Consider the following 20,061-nt stretch of genomic DNA (forward strand, 5'->3'; position numbering starts at 1 on the left):
GCAACATCAAAGTAATAGTTACACATATTTTATCATATTTGTTAATAGCAATAATCATTTAGATTTATCTTAATATTGTAGGAATTTAATAAAAAAAAATACATACGTTCTCTAGATAGTAGTTTTTTTTAACTTCACAGGAACCGTCGTTTCCAGAAAGATTTGGTATAAACAATGTACACAGTCGTTAGCTATACTTTTAATATGTCAATAATTTATTGTGTTTCTTTTTATACAAATTATTTTAATCATGTTTAAAATGGTAATAAAGATTGGTGAACTCTCGTTAATAGTAATTATTAAATTTTATCTATACAGTCAAATAAGTAGCATGTTCCATTATAGTGATTCCCATACAAATTACATTTGTCTAAATAGAAATGACGATTGACTTATGCAAAATATAATAACTAGGCCATTGCATATTTTTTGCCACTTCTGTTCAGAAAGTAATAAATCATAATTAAATCGCAATTTGTAAAGTAGTTGCTCTGCGTATCATTGTCATTTCTTGTATTAAACAATACGACTAAATAAAAAATGAAAAAAAATATATTGGTTAATAGAAAATTATATTCTGACACTTCATTTAACTTAAATCTAATAGTTAAGTTTGTGAATAATTGAACTTGTCAAAAATACCTTTAGCTGTTATTGTGAATACAAATATGCAGATAACCAAGTCTTTCACGTGAATGGGATTCATATCTGTTGTTGGTGTCTTTTATTGTCAACAAACTATCTGTCAAAATACAAAATTTCAAATGAAACAGAGATAAACTTAGTGCGAAGTACATCAATCTATACTTACTCAGTAACATAAAAGATTTTTTTTACTCAAGATTTTGTTTTTCAGATTTTCAGTATAAGCCTACATTTGTACCCCACTGGGTCAAAAAGCCAAGATTTTTGTGACTCAATTGTTTGAGCGTCTTAGCCTTCCTAGGATAGCTTGTGTGAACAAATTGAACATGTGAAGACATCATTATATAGCCCAATGTTTCAGCTTAACAATGGTGCGAAGAAAGTTGTGGTAGCACTTCGGGTTTTATGGGAAACTTGAAAAAATGTACTCTTACAAGGTGGTTACTGGTGTATTAATTATTGATGTAGTCAAGATAACTGCTTATTTCAGGCGCGTAATCTAAGAAAAGGAAATAATGGGTGATTCTAAAACTCTGAAAATTGACATTTTTACGGTTGTTAGCAATTGTAACCCCAAATTTCGTATTTTGGAAGATAGTTTGTTGACAATAAAAGACACCAACAACAGATATGTTGGGAACATTATTATCTTGATTATGAATGCCTAAAATATGAGTTATACGGTGTCGGTATGCTTTGAATAAGAATTCTGGATGATACTGAGACTCGTTTTCTAGAGGTAGGGGTAGTAATTTTAACATGTTTTTTTTTCTTTCTCGCAAATTAGTTTTTCTTGGTTCATTCATGTAAAAAAATAAATTGTCTATCGAATGATACCAAATATTTAGGATTTTAATTGAGCAATATCTGATAAAGTCGAATTTATGTGCCCTTTCTACGAAAAAATCAAAAATCCCATTCGCTTTTTTGGATAAATTCTAACTTCAAAAATTGGCAAAATTCATCATAAGAACGAAACCCAGAAGTTTTTTTTTATATTACTGAACAGAAAATTGCAAATAAGCCAGTTTTTACTGAAGCATAAATTTGACATGGACAAAATGTCAGTTTTAGAGATTTTTCTGTGGGCTAGGGGTACGTTTTTTCATTTTTCCTCATAGCTTTAACTGTTGACGCAACTTTCTTGGTATCACTGTAAAGCTGAGACATTGGGTTACATGATTAATATATAATTAAGCCTAAACTACACCCCACTATAAAATCGATGCGAGGTAACAAATTTGGGATGCAAATTTGGTCGCTCCCTCAGCGGCATTCGAACCCCATCTCTTCTCTGACATCTCTGGCAACACCGCCTGCACTTAGTTCAACGCTCTAGACCACTCGGCCAGCTAGGCTAGAAAATATAGCTTTTGTTAACCGAGTGATACTTCCTAGTCCTAGTAAGTAAATCTAGAGCGCATGATGTAACTGGATAGGACAACCTCTGATGGTATCGAGTAAGACAATAGAGGATCGATCAGTGTACAAATACAGCCACACTTATTATATAAAACATATAAGAAGTCTAATAGGATGAAGCAACTCTACCATCTTACCTGCTAGTACATTACTATGAAGATACATAGCATGTACACAGTGTGGTAATACAAGGATGCATACATATATATAATCCTGATCAAGTCTAAACTACACCCCAACTCTAGAATCGATGCGAGGTTGCAAATTTTCAATGCAAATTTGGTCGCTCCCTCAGCGGGATTCGAACCCGTTCTCTTCCCTGACATCTATGACAACACCGCCTGCACTAAGTCCATATATATATCAGTTTACTTCGTTTGGTAGAAAGAAGAAGTTCGAAGAATAAAAAAAAACGTAAAAAATGGATTTTTGCCTCAACGAGATATAAAAATAGCCAAAATACAAAAATGCTTCAGTTTATTTTTTGGCGACAAAAATATTCGTAAATGGGTGGTATGAGGGTACCTAAAAATCATATTTTGGTTGATGAGTTGGGGTGCACGGGGTTATCTCAGCTCACGTACTACATCTGCCTTAAGTGTCAGTCTCTGTAAGAATCAGTCAGTAGGTGTAAACATGTTATGAATAAAAACCATCATTTTGATAGTGTAATTTGACTATTTACACAATCAGAATAAAAGAAAACAGACATGATTTTCCATATCATGCTGGACAATTGAGTTGCAATTTCATTAAAATGCACTGAAAATGAACATTTCAAGGGCAGATAATTATGTCAAAAACTCATTTTTGCGAAAGCCAGCGATGAAGAAATCAAATAGTGGTCTTTTCAAATAGAGAAAGTATCCATGGGTGAAACTTTAATCTCAAACCGCTAGGGTTTTGAAATGCATGGTTCTGATTTTTCCTATATTGCCTGATTCTTCCTAACATTTGCACTTAAATATTCTCAAGACTGAGAATATATCATTTTGCTGATATAAATGAAATCTCATCGCAGAAGAACCACGGTCACCTTTTTGAAACAAATGACTAAATAGGAAATATAACGTTTGACAGGTTTTTTTAATATACTTAAGAAAGTAATGGGGTATGTTTAACTTATATCTCAAAACATAGGAAAATAAACATGTACAGAAAATATGCTAAAAATAACCCTTTTTCAAAGAGATTCGACGTTTTCCAGGAATACAAGTCAAATGATGACATTTACCGTCTAGTTACGCAACCAAATTGGCAAACAGATTGAAAATTAATATCAGATTTGTTAAAAATTTCAAATTTATTATTACAGTCTTCACGTAACATGAACTCATCGGAGTAAAAGGGAAACTGATTTTTCCATGTTGGTTTTAAAATGCCCAAATTACATTGAAACACAAGTATGCAAAATTTATTGATGTATCCACATTCATAACATGCTGCTTTATTTTTTTTATTTCAACATTCTCAAAAGGTTATGTCGCCATCCAGTTAAAAGTTGGGTTTTTTTTAAATAAACAAGCATTGACCCGAAAAGCCGGAACATATACAATATATTTGTAGGACTCACAAACGTGTCCAATTATACGTCACAAAAACATAATCGCTGATTAATTGTCATAATAAATAAACAATATTAGTTGTTCAGACAGGTGGCAGAGTGTAGTGTTCCTGACGAATCCACAAAGTTTAACAGTGCCGCGCGGTTGGAACATTCCGTCAGCGTTATTACCTTTTTCGGATGTAAGGTTATCTCGAAAGACATCATTAATGAACATTATTTGTTTCTGCGTTATAGTAAAAGCTTTAATACAATGAGAGAGGACAACATATTTCAGCCAGCAACTAGTCTAGATTTGCGTTCTAATGGCATGAACCAACCAACAAACAATTAAACATATAAAAAAATCAAGCGCTCATTTTCTAATCACGCGTTAGTATCAACAAGTATGTAAGTGTCTGCAGATTGTTGAATATAGTGTGCCAATAGAAAAACTTGGACGTTTACAATTCCAATGCGCCAGACATACGCAAACAAAATAACTTAGGTTAAGTGTCTAACTGAAGTATCGGAGACAAACATTAAAGAATTTCCAAATCGTCTCCTGATGATCGTTTATATTTTTTGTGACTTTTTCGGTTTGTTATTTGTTGGTTTCTGTCCATACAGCAAATTTCAGAAGTAAATAAAGAGCTTCCCACAGCGCAGAATAATAAGATCGCAGCACGTTGAACTCTGTTTACTTCCGGTAATTGTTAACACAATATTAGTTTTTGACACTCTAAAGCATAGAGATTTAGTTCGTTATGGGCACAACAACTGGCTTGTGTTAATTCTAATGACATTACACCGACGTACATGTACGGGATCAAAATATGGCCACTTATAGAAAGAGTAGAAAGTATTGAATTGGAACATTGTTAATTATTATAATGTGCTCTTTAATAAATACACTACATAGTACTCTCGAAAGAAATGACAAGTTTTGTTTCTGGCCAAAACGTTGTAAAGAGCAGCTGATAAACTTTCGGTGGTGAGGTGGGTGCAGCCATATGTGTCACTGGACAAGATCCTTTCATCTTTACCCGTACACCTGGGCTGTTATTATCAGAAGCTACTGTCCTGACTGTTTATTCGCGTATTTCAATTAAAACGTTGATTACTGGTATTAAAAATGAACTATAAAATTGCTGATCTTAATCAACGCATACTAAATACGTACTCCGAAATAGTCAGAGTGGAAAGACGCTCTCGGACCCACGTAGTGTTTGGACGTAGGTCAGAGTGTAAAAAATACCGCCCAGTCGCTAGCGGTCGTGTGAGATCCGCAAATATAGTCAAGACCGTAAAAAAACATAGAAACACAACGCATAACAAGGATGAAAACTTGATAATAATAATTAGGGAGGTTTGCATTAGATTTTGCCATAACTGAAGTAAGGTTTATTATTCTTCAAAGCATAACCACTATTTTCATCTATTGTGTATAGCTGTTATTTTATTTATTTTATTTTTTATTATCATTTTTATAATATGCATTATTATTATTATTATTTATAACGCTTTAATTTAGCGCTACACTCTAAATAATGGGTGTAACCTACGTCACCGGAAGCGTTAAGGCGGCACTTTTGGATATTCAACAAACCGCTTGAAGGTTCATTTTGTGAGTCAAATGTCTGCACAGCTTGACCACTATTAATAGAGTGCCGATTTATTTTCCCATTTCCCGATCGACGGAAAACATCCAAACGTTGAAAAACTGAAAGTTTGACAAATCACTAGAATTTGATTTGTTCGAATTTAATCAGTTTTAAACGGTTAAAATCATAAAAATGAAATATGTGTATTCCTAAGTGTATGTACCATAACAAAATATCATTATTTCATAGAAGAAATTGCCAATGGATTGTAGAACAGCGTTGGGGCATGGAATTTTCTCAACGACCCCGAAATGTTTTGACATCTGATATGTCTTTAGATAATTTCAAAAAGACGCAACTACTTTATACGTACTAAAAATTTTATCAAATGCCGACGTAGAATTGCTGAAAGTTTGCTCATTTATAGGAAATATTATTCGGAAAAGATTATTATGTAAATAAGTTCTTACATTAATAACAGAATTTGATTACTGAACACTTTAAGAAATCTGAACATTTACCAACATTTTAACTTTGTTTTGTTTTGTTTTGTTTTTTGTTGGTTTTTTTTTCCTTAAAATTAACGCAATTTCGATAATTATCTCAAAAAGAACATAGAATGTTTTTCTTACCTGCAAACCTTGGCGAATTTTGTACCCTTTACACTAGCGCAATTCGCTATGTTAGCTTTTTCAGACCTGCATTCGTTACACTTGACAATCGGAATTTCGACGTTTTTTACGGGTTTTTGACAAGTTTAATTGACTGAGTAATCAAAGGACCCAAGGTTATAGCGGAAATCAAAAGAATGTCATACAGGGATAAAGACCAGACATGGAAAACAGACATACACAACAAAGAACATAAAGTAACTAAAATCATACATACGAAGTAACAAAAGTAAATGAGCAACTCGGACTCCACTAAAATCTGCGAGCATGGACCAAGTGCACCGGTAGGGTAAGCGTCCTCTGCTTTTCTAGAAACACCCGCCGAGTTGCTCATAAAAAGACAAACGAGGGAAGGAAAACTATGACCCGTTGAATAAATCAGTTTTCATGGTGCAGATGGATACACCATAACGATCCACGAGTTCATGATAACTACCATAAAACTTCTGTATTGATGATTTCAATCTTGTAGCAACATAACCCTGTTCCAGAAGCCTATTTGTTAGAGTTCTAGCGCGATACAAAAAGTCTGCGTAGTTTCGGCAAGCTCTGGCATAACGTATGAGTTGTGATATGAACACTTCCTACGCAGGAGCCGAAGGGATGTTGCCACAGATGAAAGGAAGATGGACAATTCTGAATGAAAAGTCATCATGTTTGTCGTAAAGTTTGGTCAATAGTTTTTCTTTACCATCGATTTCTAAGTGTAGGTCAAGATATGAGGCTATAATATGACTATAAAGTATTAGAAGTACCATTTTTGACAAATATTCAAAACTCATAATTTGTTCTCATTCCAACAGTAAACAGCTTTCGCATATTCATAGGTTTGATTGTTTACAACAGACATTTATGGTTAAGAGAGATGTGTGGTGTTTTTTTCAACACAGCCGCAATTGCGTGCGCTACGTCATAGTAAAACATCACGAAATGTTCTAAAGACGTGTATCAAGTATCATAACCTAATAAATCCCGATCGAGGAAAGTATGTTTTACCATACATCAAGTATAAATGTAACCAAAGAAATTTCACAAAACTATACTAACATTTAAACGTTAATACGGATTTGCGCTACATGTAGCATTTTATATATGGTCGTTATATGTCGCAAGCACACGAGATTAAATACAATAAGTTTCATTCAATTAATCTTAGATGAATATTTGTTATGACAAATAAAAATACATTGTTCACGTATATATTAGTACGCGTAGGCTGAGATAAAGTTTATTGTAAAACCGAAGTAAGGTATAATAATATATTCTTCCTGGATTTCCCTTATTGAGCTTTTCAAAGCCAGGAATCAGGGATAGTTACCCTTATGCCTCCTTTTTCCTTTCGGCTTCGCCGAGTAGACGATCTTTGAATTTTAACAATTTTCAAATCGATCTCCATCCAGCTTTTGATAGCACCAGCACCCCAAAAGGTTATTGGATTATTGGCACAAATTGAATAGACATTTGTTTGAGACAATATGTCGGATCGTGAGACGGACGTCCCGTCAGAAAAAATGAAAAGTCCGACGGAAAAGTGGTGGTCAAACGTTCAGCGTCCGAATCTTCCAAAAGGTTACAGAATTCCTAAGAAGAAAAGAAAAAAAGACTATGATTATAGAGAAAAGGCGGACGACGATTTAGGGGAATCAACAGACCCATTGGAAGAAAGTTCCGACGATTACGAATCTGACCAAGAATGAACACATGAACATTAACGTCGTCGTACAATGGACGTGTCTGATGATAGACAATCGGATTATTCGGACGCTGAACGTTTTGATCCGTTGGATGATGGATCAAATTTTTTACTGAAAGGCGGTATGTCTAAATACACCCATAAATTCTTCAACACCAAAGTTGCAGACAAATGCTTGCATCAAAGTTCTTGATGAAACGCCAGTGCCGGAAAACGACTTGTTCACGCCTCCGCAGGCTCATAATTTTATAGAGGACTTAGTTGACAATCCTAGACCGATGGAATTCTTAAAAATTCAAGATAACAGTGTGAAATACATTCAGAAGAAGCTTGCTCAGACAATGGGACAATATGAACGGAAATTGACGGGATCCGCCATGGGAAAGGAACATTGGAAATGCCAATCACTGAACTGGTAAGCCTGATCGAAAAGACTGTGCTTTTAATAGGACAAATTAACGTTACTTGTTTATACAACAACAAGGCGTGTTAGCGACATGGCTACGATTTTGAGAAGTTTGAAGATGGCAAAATCCTTCTTTGGAAAGAACCAAGGATTGTTAGTTAACACCGGTAACATGATTTTCGGAAATTACTTTTATAGAGTGTTAGAACGAAAAGTCAACAACAAAAAAAGCCAAACAGATGGCAAGGGACATGGGTGACAACAAGGATCCACGTTATGGAAAAAAGACGCCCTTTCCGTCGGGCCCTTCCGGTTCAGCAAAGTCGATTATGTGATAAAATTTCTAGCAAATAACATCCAAGAAATAACGGTGAGATCCCCGAAATTCTCAAAATCAAAAGATCTTTGCATAAAAATGGAAATTAACGAAATGTTAGAAAAGGGGGCAATAAAACAAATCCAAAATCTCCAAGGGGAACAATTTCTCAGTCACCTCTTCTTAAAATGTAAGACCAAAGAAAAACGGGGGAATGAGACCTATTTTGAATCTGAAAAGTCTGAACAATTACGTGAAATACCAACATTTCAAAATGGAGGGTTTTCAATTCGTGACAAATATAATTCAAAGGGGGACCGGATATGCTCCCTCGATCTAAAAGATGCGTACTTTTGCATCCCGATACATGAGAATCACAGACAATATCTTTGCTTTTCCCACAAGTGTCGGACATATCAGTACAAAAGTCTTCCGTTAGGGGTAGGGTCAGGTCCTCATACATTCACAAAAATCATGAAACCAATAGTAAGAATACTGAGGCGAATAGGTGTACGCCTCGTGATCTACTTAAACGACACCTTTATCTTCAATCAAAACAAGGAGATCCTAATAAGAGATCGAAACACATTGGATTGATTACTTCACAACTTGGGTTGGCTAATAAATTGGGACAAGTCTGTAACAGTCCGACAGCCCTTTTCAGATACCATGGACGGAAATGAGGGGATACGCATTTCCGCCATTCTGCATGATAAATCGATGCCTCGCGAAGATAGCGAAAGAGTCAGTAGAGACAATAATTGTGACACCGGCATGCCAAACGCAACCGTATTATCCAATTCTGCTGAGCATGTCAATCCGAGTGCCTGTGTTACTGCCTCCAATGAAGTATCGCCTAACAGAGCCAGAAGGGAACCCTCACCCACTGATAGAAATGGGAACGTTGAAATGAGTGACGTGGAAATTTCAGGCGCAGTAGCGAAACAAGGGGAAATTTAGAGCGGGCTTCAGAACTTCTTGTCAAGTCATAGCGTAAGGGAACTCAGATCGCTTACAACAGCTGCTGGAGACACTTCAGTAGCAACGTCTCAAAGTGGTATCGTTCGATAGATAAGTCGATTCTCTACATAAGTAATCCAAGAACATACATCTCAAAAAGGTTTTTTTAATGTTAAAAACATAACCTCTATCACAGAAATTGGCCATATTTATCATCTACAGCATACCGACACCGTAAAACTCATATTTTAGGTAATGATATCCCAAAATACAAAAACATCTAGTCAATTATGGCACTTGTTATTTTTTTTTTTTTTTTTTTTTTTTTTTTTTTTTTTTTTTTTTTTTTTGTGGGAGGAGGGTAGAGAATTACTATAAAATCGTAAAAAGTTATTATTCAAAATGTCTTCTATATAACCCGATATTGTCATTTTTCTTCTTAAAAAAACGAAGTTTAAATAAGCTTTTGTGTAGGGGTTTTGATATTGAAAGAAACGAGTAGGATACATATTTTTCATTTTACTACAATATCCTAAATGTTACAGCAATTTATATAGTACCATTGTAAAATTCAGACGTTGGACTACATGATGATACCTACATGTATATAGTTTCTTTACACATGCTTTTCCAATGAGACTTAGACACTCGAACGATGGAGTTACTAAACGCTTGGCTTTTTGACCCAGTGGGGTACAAATATAGGCTTATACTGAAAAAGACTCCGAGAAAATTCTTTGGCGATACATTTATTCGGTAATGGGAGGTATAAAGAAACCTTAAAACTATCATGGAGTTGATGCGTTGGGGGTAAACGGTTGACCCTCCCGGTCAATGGACTACATTGTATTTTTATGAATTATGGTTATACCATATCTCATGTCCTACTTTTTTCATTATTTTTAGAATAACAATTGAATATCATTTTGAGAGAAATGGCGTGGTTTTCCTTATACTTATGTTTACCATTTTGCTTCCAAGTTAAGTATTAGAATATACCTGTATCCGTTAATCGGATAATTGAACGATGTGCATGATTATTTGAAAATGAAATTCAACAATTTAAAACTTTATTTTAAGGGCTGTTTTAAAATACAGGTCTTTGCAGGTTTGAGTGAATGAGTTAAAGGGCACTATAGCAATAACAAAAATATCGATCAAACACATTTTAAATTTATTAAATCATTCAATTCAATATCAAAAATTTTGTTCTTCTAAGCGTCTCCATATTCGAAAATCAATTTCATAAATTTATCTTTTGACCGATATCCTTAGCATAACTTCCTTGTTTAAATGAGAGAAAAGAGAGATTATTGCAATCAGATGTAGGTTAAATTCAAGTAGTTAGAAAAAGCGTAAATCACACAATTGTGTAGATTAAAAGCAAACTACAATGAAAAAACACATGGAAATATCAAAATAATTATGTGTAGGTATTTGTAGGAATCAGCCAAAATGGGAAAAATAAGAAAAAAAAAAACCCTCGCCCTGACTGTCAAGAGTCCTTTCTCGATTTGATAATAACATTATTTGATCTCTGCATCTTTGGATTTGCTCGTCATTTGCTCTTGAAATGTTCATTTACAATGCATTTCAATGTAATTATATCTCAATGCAACTCGATATGGAAAATCTTTCTCTTTGATTCTGATCGTGCAAATAGTCAAATTACACTATCAAAATGACGGGTTTTTTTCACCATGTTTCACCCCTTGTCGGATTCTTATGACGACTGACGCTTACATTTCTTTAATTCTATGTATTCTTCAATTTAAAGAGAAAATGGATGGAATCAATCTTGAAACGTTTAAGAAGTCAATTATGATTTACCGTGTCTACTATCTAAATCGACAAGAAAATGCAATTAAAATAAATAACTATAGGGTTTTCCTATTGATGCTTAATATTAGTTTGCACGTTTAACGGCCATCAAAAACCAAATAGATATATGTACAAGAAAGTGTTTTAGATAACACTTTAACTCGAGATAAATATAATGCGTATTGACAAAAATGCGTATCTAAAAAAACATTGTGATTACAAATTATTTTTCTTCCAAACATATAGTCTTCCGCGGATACACGTCTACATTATTTTTCTAATTTTAAAAAAGTACACCTTTTTAAAACAATAGTACTAGAAATAACCAAAAACAGCAATTTACAAAGAAACAAAGCATTCGTTTTTTTGTTTTTGTTTTTGTTTATGTTTTTTGTTTTTGTTTTTTTTTGGGGATTTTTTTGCAATAAACAAACTACTTACGCCTTTGTGGGTCGTTTTCCTATTTGGATAAACCTCGTCGAGCTTAAGGATCCCCGATAAGAAATTTACAAGTGTTGGTAAAGTTTAAAAGGGTGGATATATCTTTGATGTTGTCTGTTTTACCTATGCATTCATGTCACATTAAATAAGCGCACTGTAAATTATCCTGAGTGTATCCCAGTTTTCAATGGAATAATTTTCCGTTGAATTATCAAGTTTAAACACACACATTTCTGCTATTCTTCCTTTTTTTCGTTCCTGTGGATAAGATTTCAACTACTTAGGTCTTAAGTTGGAAAACAATCCAAATTATCTTTCAATCTTTGAAATAGGGAAGACTTTTATATTTGACCGATTATTATGACCTTAATCTTATCCTCTGTGGACCAATTGACCTCTTCCGGAAATTTATTCCTTTATCGTCAAAACATACTTCAAACGATGCCCTAAATGTTACAAGCTACGATAGTCTTACTCTATTTCTTCTATTATTGAATTTCAACTTTCACGTGCTATCTCAAATTTTGGTTAAACGTTAAATTCGATTGACCGAGATAAATGTTTGGAAAACAATTAAAGACTAAACTTGTCTTTTTTCTCAGTAGGCAACTCAATAAAATAAATGCAATTTGTAAAGAAATGCTTTTGCCATAACATAATATGTTTGTGTCGTGAAAAGTATCCTTCAATTTTGACTGACAACGTTTATTCAGACAGCAGAAACATTTGTTTTTCGATTTTAGAATATTTAAAATATAGATATCGAAGGACATGTAAAATATGAACATACAAGGTGATTTAAGATTACTAGCGGTCTCGTTGCAACGTGCTTGTCTCGATGAGGAATGTCGTTGATTGAATTTATCAACTGTTGCTGTTATCCATAGGGATTGTCATTGTCTCTAATAAATCTCTATCGACGAATATTTTATTTCCATCAAAATGCAGGAAGGCGACAGCCATATAATTTATTAGTGGGGACATTATAAACTTAAAAGTAGTTGAAAATTGTTAGAGACTCATTAAAGACAGAGGGCTTAATTATTTGACTGTTCGAACAAGGGTTTATTAATACCATTTCTGTTCAAATCACTTCTATAAACAAAATATATGTATGATCGTGGAACCGTTTTAAATCATAAAACAATCTAGTCAAAATAAATTTTACACTTTTTTTGCAACAAATTTGCAACAGAGAATGTTTTGATTCAAATATATAGTATTATTACCAATATATACACAGGAAACAGTTTTAAAAGTTCTAGTTGCAGGTAACTCAAAATAAGCGTTTAGAAGTTCCTATTCAAATTATAATTATGAAAAAGGGATATAACATCATAAAACAATAGTTTTTGTCAGATTTGTGTGTTATTTTAATCCATTTCATGTAAAATATGACATTTTGATGGAGTGTCTTTTTTTCCTTATTGACTATCTCACATGTTATGCTACCCTAAATATATGACACATTTGGTTATTATGTGTACATTTAAATACTTGAGTAATTTTAAATAACAGAAAAAAATCATAATTTCTAGCGCTTCCATCTGCTTGAATCTATTTGTTTTCCTGTGATTGTAATTGATTATATCTTTAAACTATGTATAAAAAGCTTTGACTTTGCCGAAAGAATTTCTTTACCACAAAGACTAGCATTTTTTACCTCATCAATTTCATCAAAATTAGAATTCTACAACTTCATTATCTAAAAAAATTAGATATAGTTTCCTTTTTATTTCTAAATCTAAGTATTCGGTAAAAGACATGAAGACTCGTCTAATTAATGCTAAATTGTCTACTATTAATACATTTTAATTATGAGAAAAGTCATATTCATTGCATTTTAAACCATTTTACAGAGTTATCTAACATTTCCAATGTTTATTTCCAGTGAAAATTTGAAACGATTATGTTGAGGTTTCAACATGTACAATCCTGTTGGCCTTTTTTCCTGTGCTTATTTGGATCAAAATGCTAAATAATAGCATTTTAATAATTTCTGTTGCAATTTGTTTAGATTAAGGGTAAAAAAATAACTGGACTATATGCAGACGTCTTCGATAAGTTGGTCTTCGTTTCGTAATATAACAATAAAGGTCTTAAGAAAAACCATTACTTCCCCGTCCAGCGTACAGCAAAATGCATACTTGATTCCAGAGAAAATTAATATTTATTTGACTTGTAGAAATATTGGAGTTTAAAATAAATATCACTAAACACTGCATTCTACGCATTTCCTCCTAAATTGCTATCACTCTATTTACGATACTCAAAGTCAATGTTGGGCACCCTATACAATATGCATTCTGTGCTCAATTTTACTGCACAGTAATTTACTGCAATTTCTTTAGGCAAGGAACTACAGGTTTTTTTATTTGCATTTATACAACTCTTTAAAACATATCTAATTTAATTTTTGTTAGCTGCAAACCGTATTCCGTTAAATACGCATTTTTAATAAAACTTTGTTTTAATTTTAAAAAATTGTTAAACCTCCTAGCTAGCTAACTAGCGACCGTTCCCCCTATGACTCAATAACTTATTCATTTATTTTGGTCTTTCGTTACCAGCAGAGGAATGTATTGATCATTTTGTCAATAATTCTTATATCATTGTAAACATAGACGATCAAGGTAGCTGTTAATGATATGTATTTGTCACGTAAACAAAACTATCTGCAACAAGAATACTTTATTTCTACTAAATCATACTGGAATATTTAATAATATATTTTTTTTCTCCAATGTTCATATAAAAAGAAATTCGCAAATTAAAGAAATGTCCAAATATTTAAAATAGATAAAACCTTTTTTCCTCTAAAAGATCTATGCGCGTAAAACAGTCATACTGAGCAAAAAAGCATTGTCTTTATATAAAGGTAAAATGACAAAATGCATATGAACTTCAACATGACATTTATTGATTTCTGTTTTCTTTACCAGCAGTGGACGTACTGATCTTTCTGTCAATATATTTGATAAAATTGTAAATATAGACAAACTTTAAACGACCTTTACTCTGCAAAAATATTTTCAAATAATCAAATAAACGTCTTTCTAGATTTTCTTCTATCAAAAAGCAAATCGACAAGTAATATATCTAACTATTCAAGGAATTTCACAATCAACGTCATACAAATCCTAGGCGCATTTATTGTACAAAACTAGAACAAATAAACGATATCGGATAATATTTCGGCAAATATTGCTATAAGTAATATGTACTAAATTCCTTTCAATATTTCGTAATACTGTGTAATTATTAACCAACTACCCCAAAAAAACGTTTAAATATTTCAACAACTGACCAATTGATATGAATTCAAACCGGGCAATTATACGGGGCCAATATGAAAAAAGAGGGCCAATATGGATCAAACCAGGGCCAATACGGCATTATAACTTCCGGTCGTTTGACACCGCCATTTTTAGTCAGAACTGGATTTCATGAACTTTGATCACCAGGCCTAAAAGCTGCAGAAACACAAACAAATACAAAAAGGATATTTAAGACTGATTTATGCAAACAAACTTACATGTTCTTGGTAAAACTCGAAAACAACTGTTCTACAAATCATCTAGTTGAGTTAGTTAATAAACTTCTCAATAAATATGTTGTTTAATATTGGCCCTGTTATAGGATTCGGTCAATGATATTGGCCTCGACAGCCGTATTGGCCCTCGCCGATGCCTCGGGACCAATACGACCAATACGGTTCAAGAATCCACGAACTGATATTTTTCCCTAAACCACAAAAATTGATACCCACGAATAACAGTACCTTCACAGTATTTATCAAACCACAAAAACCATAACGTGAAGATGGTATTGTCAATCAATACTTCGAAAATATGTGCGGTAAACTTAATACTTGAGTAAAGTCTATTTGATTCCTAATAAAAGAATTATTAATATTATATAGCAGGATAGCAGGCTATCAAGTTTTGAAAATTTAATGCATCGAAATATAATATGGCTAAATTTTATATCGATGAAAAGTTTATTTCAAGCCCTATCGAAATATTGATATCGTACGCATCGACTGTGGTCACGTCTCTTACAAAATTAGGTAAAAGATCAATCATGATTTTTAAGAAAAAAATGTTGTACCATTTTCGTATGACTAACTTCCCTTTGCTGGTAAGAAAAAATCCATTTTTTCATATCAGATTTGCTCAAATTCTAACAAGAATTAACAGCTGTATTTTAGACAAACTAGCATATATTGCCGTCCGCAGCAGTTTTTGGTAAACATGCCAAATGTCGACCTTGACCTTTGAGGTCTCGAAATGTAAAATTAGAAACCAAACTAAAAAGCACATTCTGAAATTATTTTTTAATATGTGACATTTGCAGTAAGATATGAAGTGTTCTATTTAAATAGCAGCTTTGCAGTGTTATTTCTCCATTAGTTCAAATACAAGTCCCGATTTGGTTCATTTTGTAAATATTTGGTATGTTTGCAATGATAATTATATAATACTAAACAAAACTGTTTAGTACCTCTTTGTTTTATATTACCATCTCAATTCTTGACATAATTTGTTATAAGCATGGAAAACACAAAGGAACGCCACTGAACATATCTGTAATATCTTGTAGTACTGGCTACAACAAAACTTATCAGTTTAGTTGAGAAACGGAAAATGTATTAATTATAAAAAAGACAATACTAATAATGCAATAAATGCAACTCAAAGAAAACAGCAAAAACAACACTTTATTTGCCTAGGTGGATTTTATTGCACTTAACGAAACAGTGCATTAATGTATCCTAATTGATTTGTTTAATTATTATTATTATTCCATATCGCCGATATTAGTCTTTAACACACCAGTATAAGCCAAAAGAAAGAATCAAAAGACATTCATTTTATTTCATAGTGGTACCAGGTTTTTAAAAAACTGCACCACCAAGACACTTTTTCTGACCTGTTTGTTTTCTCCGTTTGAAAAACTTGTAAGCCATAAACTTGGAATAGTTTCTTGAAAACAAAAACATAACTTTCACTAATAGTACCCAGGTGTCAAAAGAACAGGTTCTGAAAAGACTTTGGCTGTCGTAAATTAAAAGTGAGTAAAAGTATTGAACAGGTAAACTCGTATCATTCACACAGACCTGATATTGAAGTACATTTTGTAACTGAATACTGGGGTAGCTTTTGATTTGAAGTCTTCATGTCAGGTAATGAGAAAATCTTCGCGGAAAATAAAGGATAATTTATTGCACCGGTCTATTGGCGGGACAGTATTGATGATAGCGGTTCGTTCTACCCCTTCGTATACCAAACTGATATATTTCATATTGGAATCGTATTTTGTAACTTTGCAGGTCATTTTATTAATAAGATTTCCGCTTCAAATGAACAAAAAACAAAGAAAGGGAACGAAGAGGCTTGGATGTTTGTGAAGACACAAAGCAAATTTTTGGTCTAAGCAAAAATGTTTGATTGGATCTATACAATTAATGCAATCGAAATCTTTGAAATTCACTGTGCCTTCTTATACATAAGAAACAAACAAACAATTCCATTTGTTTTATGTACTTCTTTTCCTATGTTTAGGCGCATTTATAATTTTCCTTAGGTAAACCACTGATCCAATCCTCTTTTTATATATCTTAATGTTTTATTGACTAAGATTTGTTATTAACCCCATTAAAATCATCTCTCAAATCTACTAGTCTTAGTGCTATGTAGAAAGTTTGAAAGTCTATGCACATTGACTATAACAACCCGGAATTAGAACGTATCATATTCAGATTTGTTCGGAGTCTCATAAATGCCGCTTGAATGACAATAAGGCTATATCCAAGTAAGAACAAAAATCGAAGATTTCTTGCCAACTCAACAAAGCAAACCCAGCAGAATAAATAGTTCACAACATATCATTAACAAAACGCAAAAACACAAAAGTGTAAATTTGACTACGCGTACTAGTCACGTTATGTGATAGATTATACACGGAGCATATGAAATTCCGCATTTACAAGATAGTTTGTACCGCCGATATTGACCTTTTTTGCTTACTAATTTAAAATACTTTTTATAATTACACAAAACTGAGAATTAATTCATAAGGTACCTAGTTACAAAATCTATACATTTAAACTCACTGTGGTCGATAGCCATGCAATATTTAATTCAAAATTACAGCTTTACGTAATCCTTGAAAGACACTAAGATCTTTAACAAACTTTTTTCATGTTTTCATAATCAAAATTGACATTTTAACATCCTGTACTTGTGGAGAAAAACATGCCGCCCTCATAAAACGCAAAATTACACAATGCGTTTAAATGACAATTCTAATTTGAAAGTAGAATGATTCTTTTCTAAAAATTGATACCAAAAATAGCCGTTTCATATTTCGGTGCATTAAACACGTTATTTGAAGACTTTTTTATCCTCTGCTATCCTACTATTATCTATTCTTAAAAGCTTCAAATTCTCTGATAGATATTATATTTTGCATGAAATTAAAGTATTTGTGAGAATGTAAGAATTGCATTAATGTTAATAAGTCGCATATGACATTATATATTGCTAAGTAACATTTCGTCTTGATTTATCAATTCAGGCAGCGTGACAATTCAATAAACCATATCTCAGACATTTACAGCTACTCCATTTAATGTATTGTACAAGAAAATGTACTGCTAAGGGTTTTTTTTAACGTCCTTGACTACCCTGTCGGGTTTCGCACGGACCTCAAATACACCTAGTTAGGTTCAATATGCTAACCTTAGAAATTTACGTGTTTTCATTGGCCATCATTTATGACATCATTGCATTACTAGTGAGGGTTTTGCACAATGCATTTAATAATTGAATGGAATTTCTTAACTTTCTAAATGCAGAAATCAAGAACTGACCGAAAACTATAAAACTTAAGTTAATTCAATAAGAAGTTAAATGGTATGAAATGCATTTTATTTAACCAAGAATAGTATAGATATTTGAGCAATATCTACGTTTTACATATAAACACGTTAAGATATTCATGTTAGGGTATGCACATATTGAGTGGTCATGCATGGTGTATGGAAGCTCATAACAAAATAGGCGTGCTCTCAATTGGATACTATTTGTTGTTAAAAATATCACTCAAAATAGGGCGTTCTGGGATGATATTCTGAGAATATCTGTGAACTTCACTTGCTTTTCCTATGTTTTCACGAAAAAAATACTGCAATTGTATTTCCTTTTTGCATATTTTCGCAATTTTTGCGATCAGTTTTTATTCGCAAAAATAAATACATTCTATCCACAACAGCGCAATAGCTTTTAGTATATGGTAAATTTTATTACAACTTGAATACTAGCAAAACTGTTTGAAAACCAAAGGTCGCACATAAAGCATAATTACAATATTTATTTCAAGTTATGTTAACAGGTTTTTTTAAATTAATTTTAATTAGAAGGGAAGGGAAAATATTCCGTGGAAAGTTTCTGGTTTTTTTTAACAAATTTCGTTGAGATTATAATACAATCATAGATATTTAGCATACTTATATGAATAGCAGGAATGTTACTGGATAATGTTTAAAATCTGCAAACAACACAAATGTAATCAACCGTCTGACAGTACTTTCGAGTCGATAAAACAAAATTTATCGTATTTTCAGTCAAGTGAGATTTCCTTATTCACTGATGGGCGTAGTGATGCCACAAGAAGAGTTTAATAACGGCTTGTAAATACAAAGAAACAGTCAGTGAAAGCAAGACGTACCAATAAGCTTACAAAATATCATTATCTAAAATGGATCAAACTCTGACACAAGGGGCGAGTCTTATAAATCTCAGACAACCTTGAGGAAGTCTTCAATCTTAAATTGATAGAGTTCTTGAAATCTATTTTCGATTTCTCTGTCTCGCATTCAGCATTCTTAGCGAATTACTCGTTTGTCTTCAGCAAATAATACCTTTATAATAATTATACTTTGAAGACAATAATTTAAAATATAAACAATTTATGTTCTTTACCTGTAAAACAATTAGAAACATAGAATGATTAACACACAAGGCAGCAACCTTTAAATACATGGCATGATACTTGTTTTTTTTCTTTTTGTTTTAAGGTGGACAATTTGTATAGAGTGTTTAGTTTAGGGCACAAAACACAGGGTTAGTTCCAAAAATCAATATAGTAAAACTAAAACAAAACAGAGACAGAAATTTACAAAAACCTAAGTTCAATATTGTCAGGCATGACCCTAAAAAAATTAAAATAACCTACTTCTACGTAAGCTCAATAAATGTGTATTCAAATTTTAAAAATGGGGATCATATAATATGATATTGACCTTGACATTTGTTTGTTTGTTTGTTCCTTCCTATCTTCCTTTTTTTTTCTTGCATGTTTTTTTCGTGTTTATTGTTAATGGAAGTATAAACAAATTTCGGTAAGCAAGGCAAATGGTTATGGCGTACTAATCACAAAATTTATTTTTATAGTACGAAAAAGAGTTAAACTCTACCAGAAGATTCAAGACTTGAAAATCTAAAACACCTTTGTATAAGATTTCAAAGTTCCTCTT

At 32.7% G+C, this 20,061-nt stretch overlaps 1 protein-coding gene across 10 annotated transcripts in view; it reads right to left on the bottom strand.

The window, feature by feature from the left end:
* Window positions 1-17,749, bottom strand: part of LOC148612277 (protocadherin Fat 4-like) — a 56,265-nt gene extending 38,516 nt beyond the window's left edge. For 2 of the 10 annotated variants that reach the window (XM_088593553.1, XM_088593550.1), the window contains exons 1-2: window positions 11,523-11,941; window positions 643-742 (exon numbers count right to left, since the gene is read on the bottom strand). In XM_088593553.1, coding sequence (XP_088449679.1) covers window positions 643-706 — 64 coding nt within the window. In that variant the 5' untranslated portion in view covers window positions 707-742; window positions 11,523-11,941. Of the gene's footprint in view, window positions 1-642; window positions 743-2,204; window positions 2,374-7,203; window positions 7,476-11,522; window positions 11,944-17,637 lie in introns of those variants that run through there. The other 8 variants (XM_088593549.1, XM_088593543.1, XM_088593547.1 and 5 more) reach the window with 7 other exon arrangements.
* Between the last annotated feature and the right edge of the window lie 2,312 nt (window positions 17,750-20,061).

The sequence above is a fragment of the Perna viridis genome, chromosome 7 (assembly GCF_037379345.1).
Source record: "Perna viridis isolate PV_CMFRI_1.1 ecotype Kerala chromosome 7, ASM3737934v1, whole genome shotgun sequence".
NCBI lineage: Eukaryota > Metazoa > Mollusca > Bivalvia > Mytilida > Mytilidae > Perna > Perna viridis.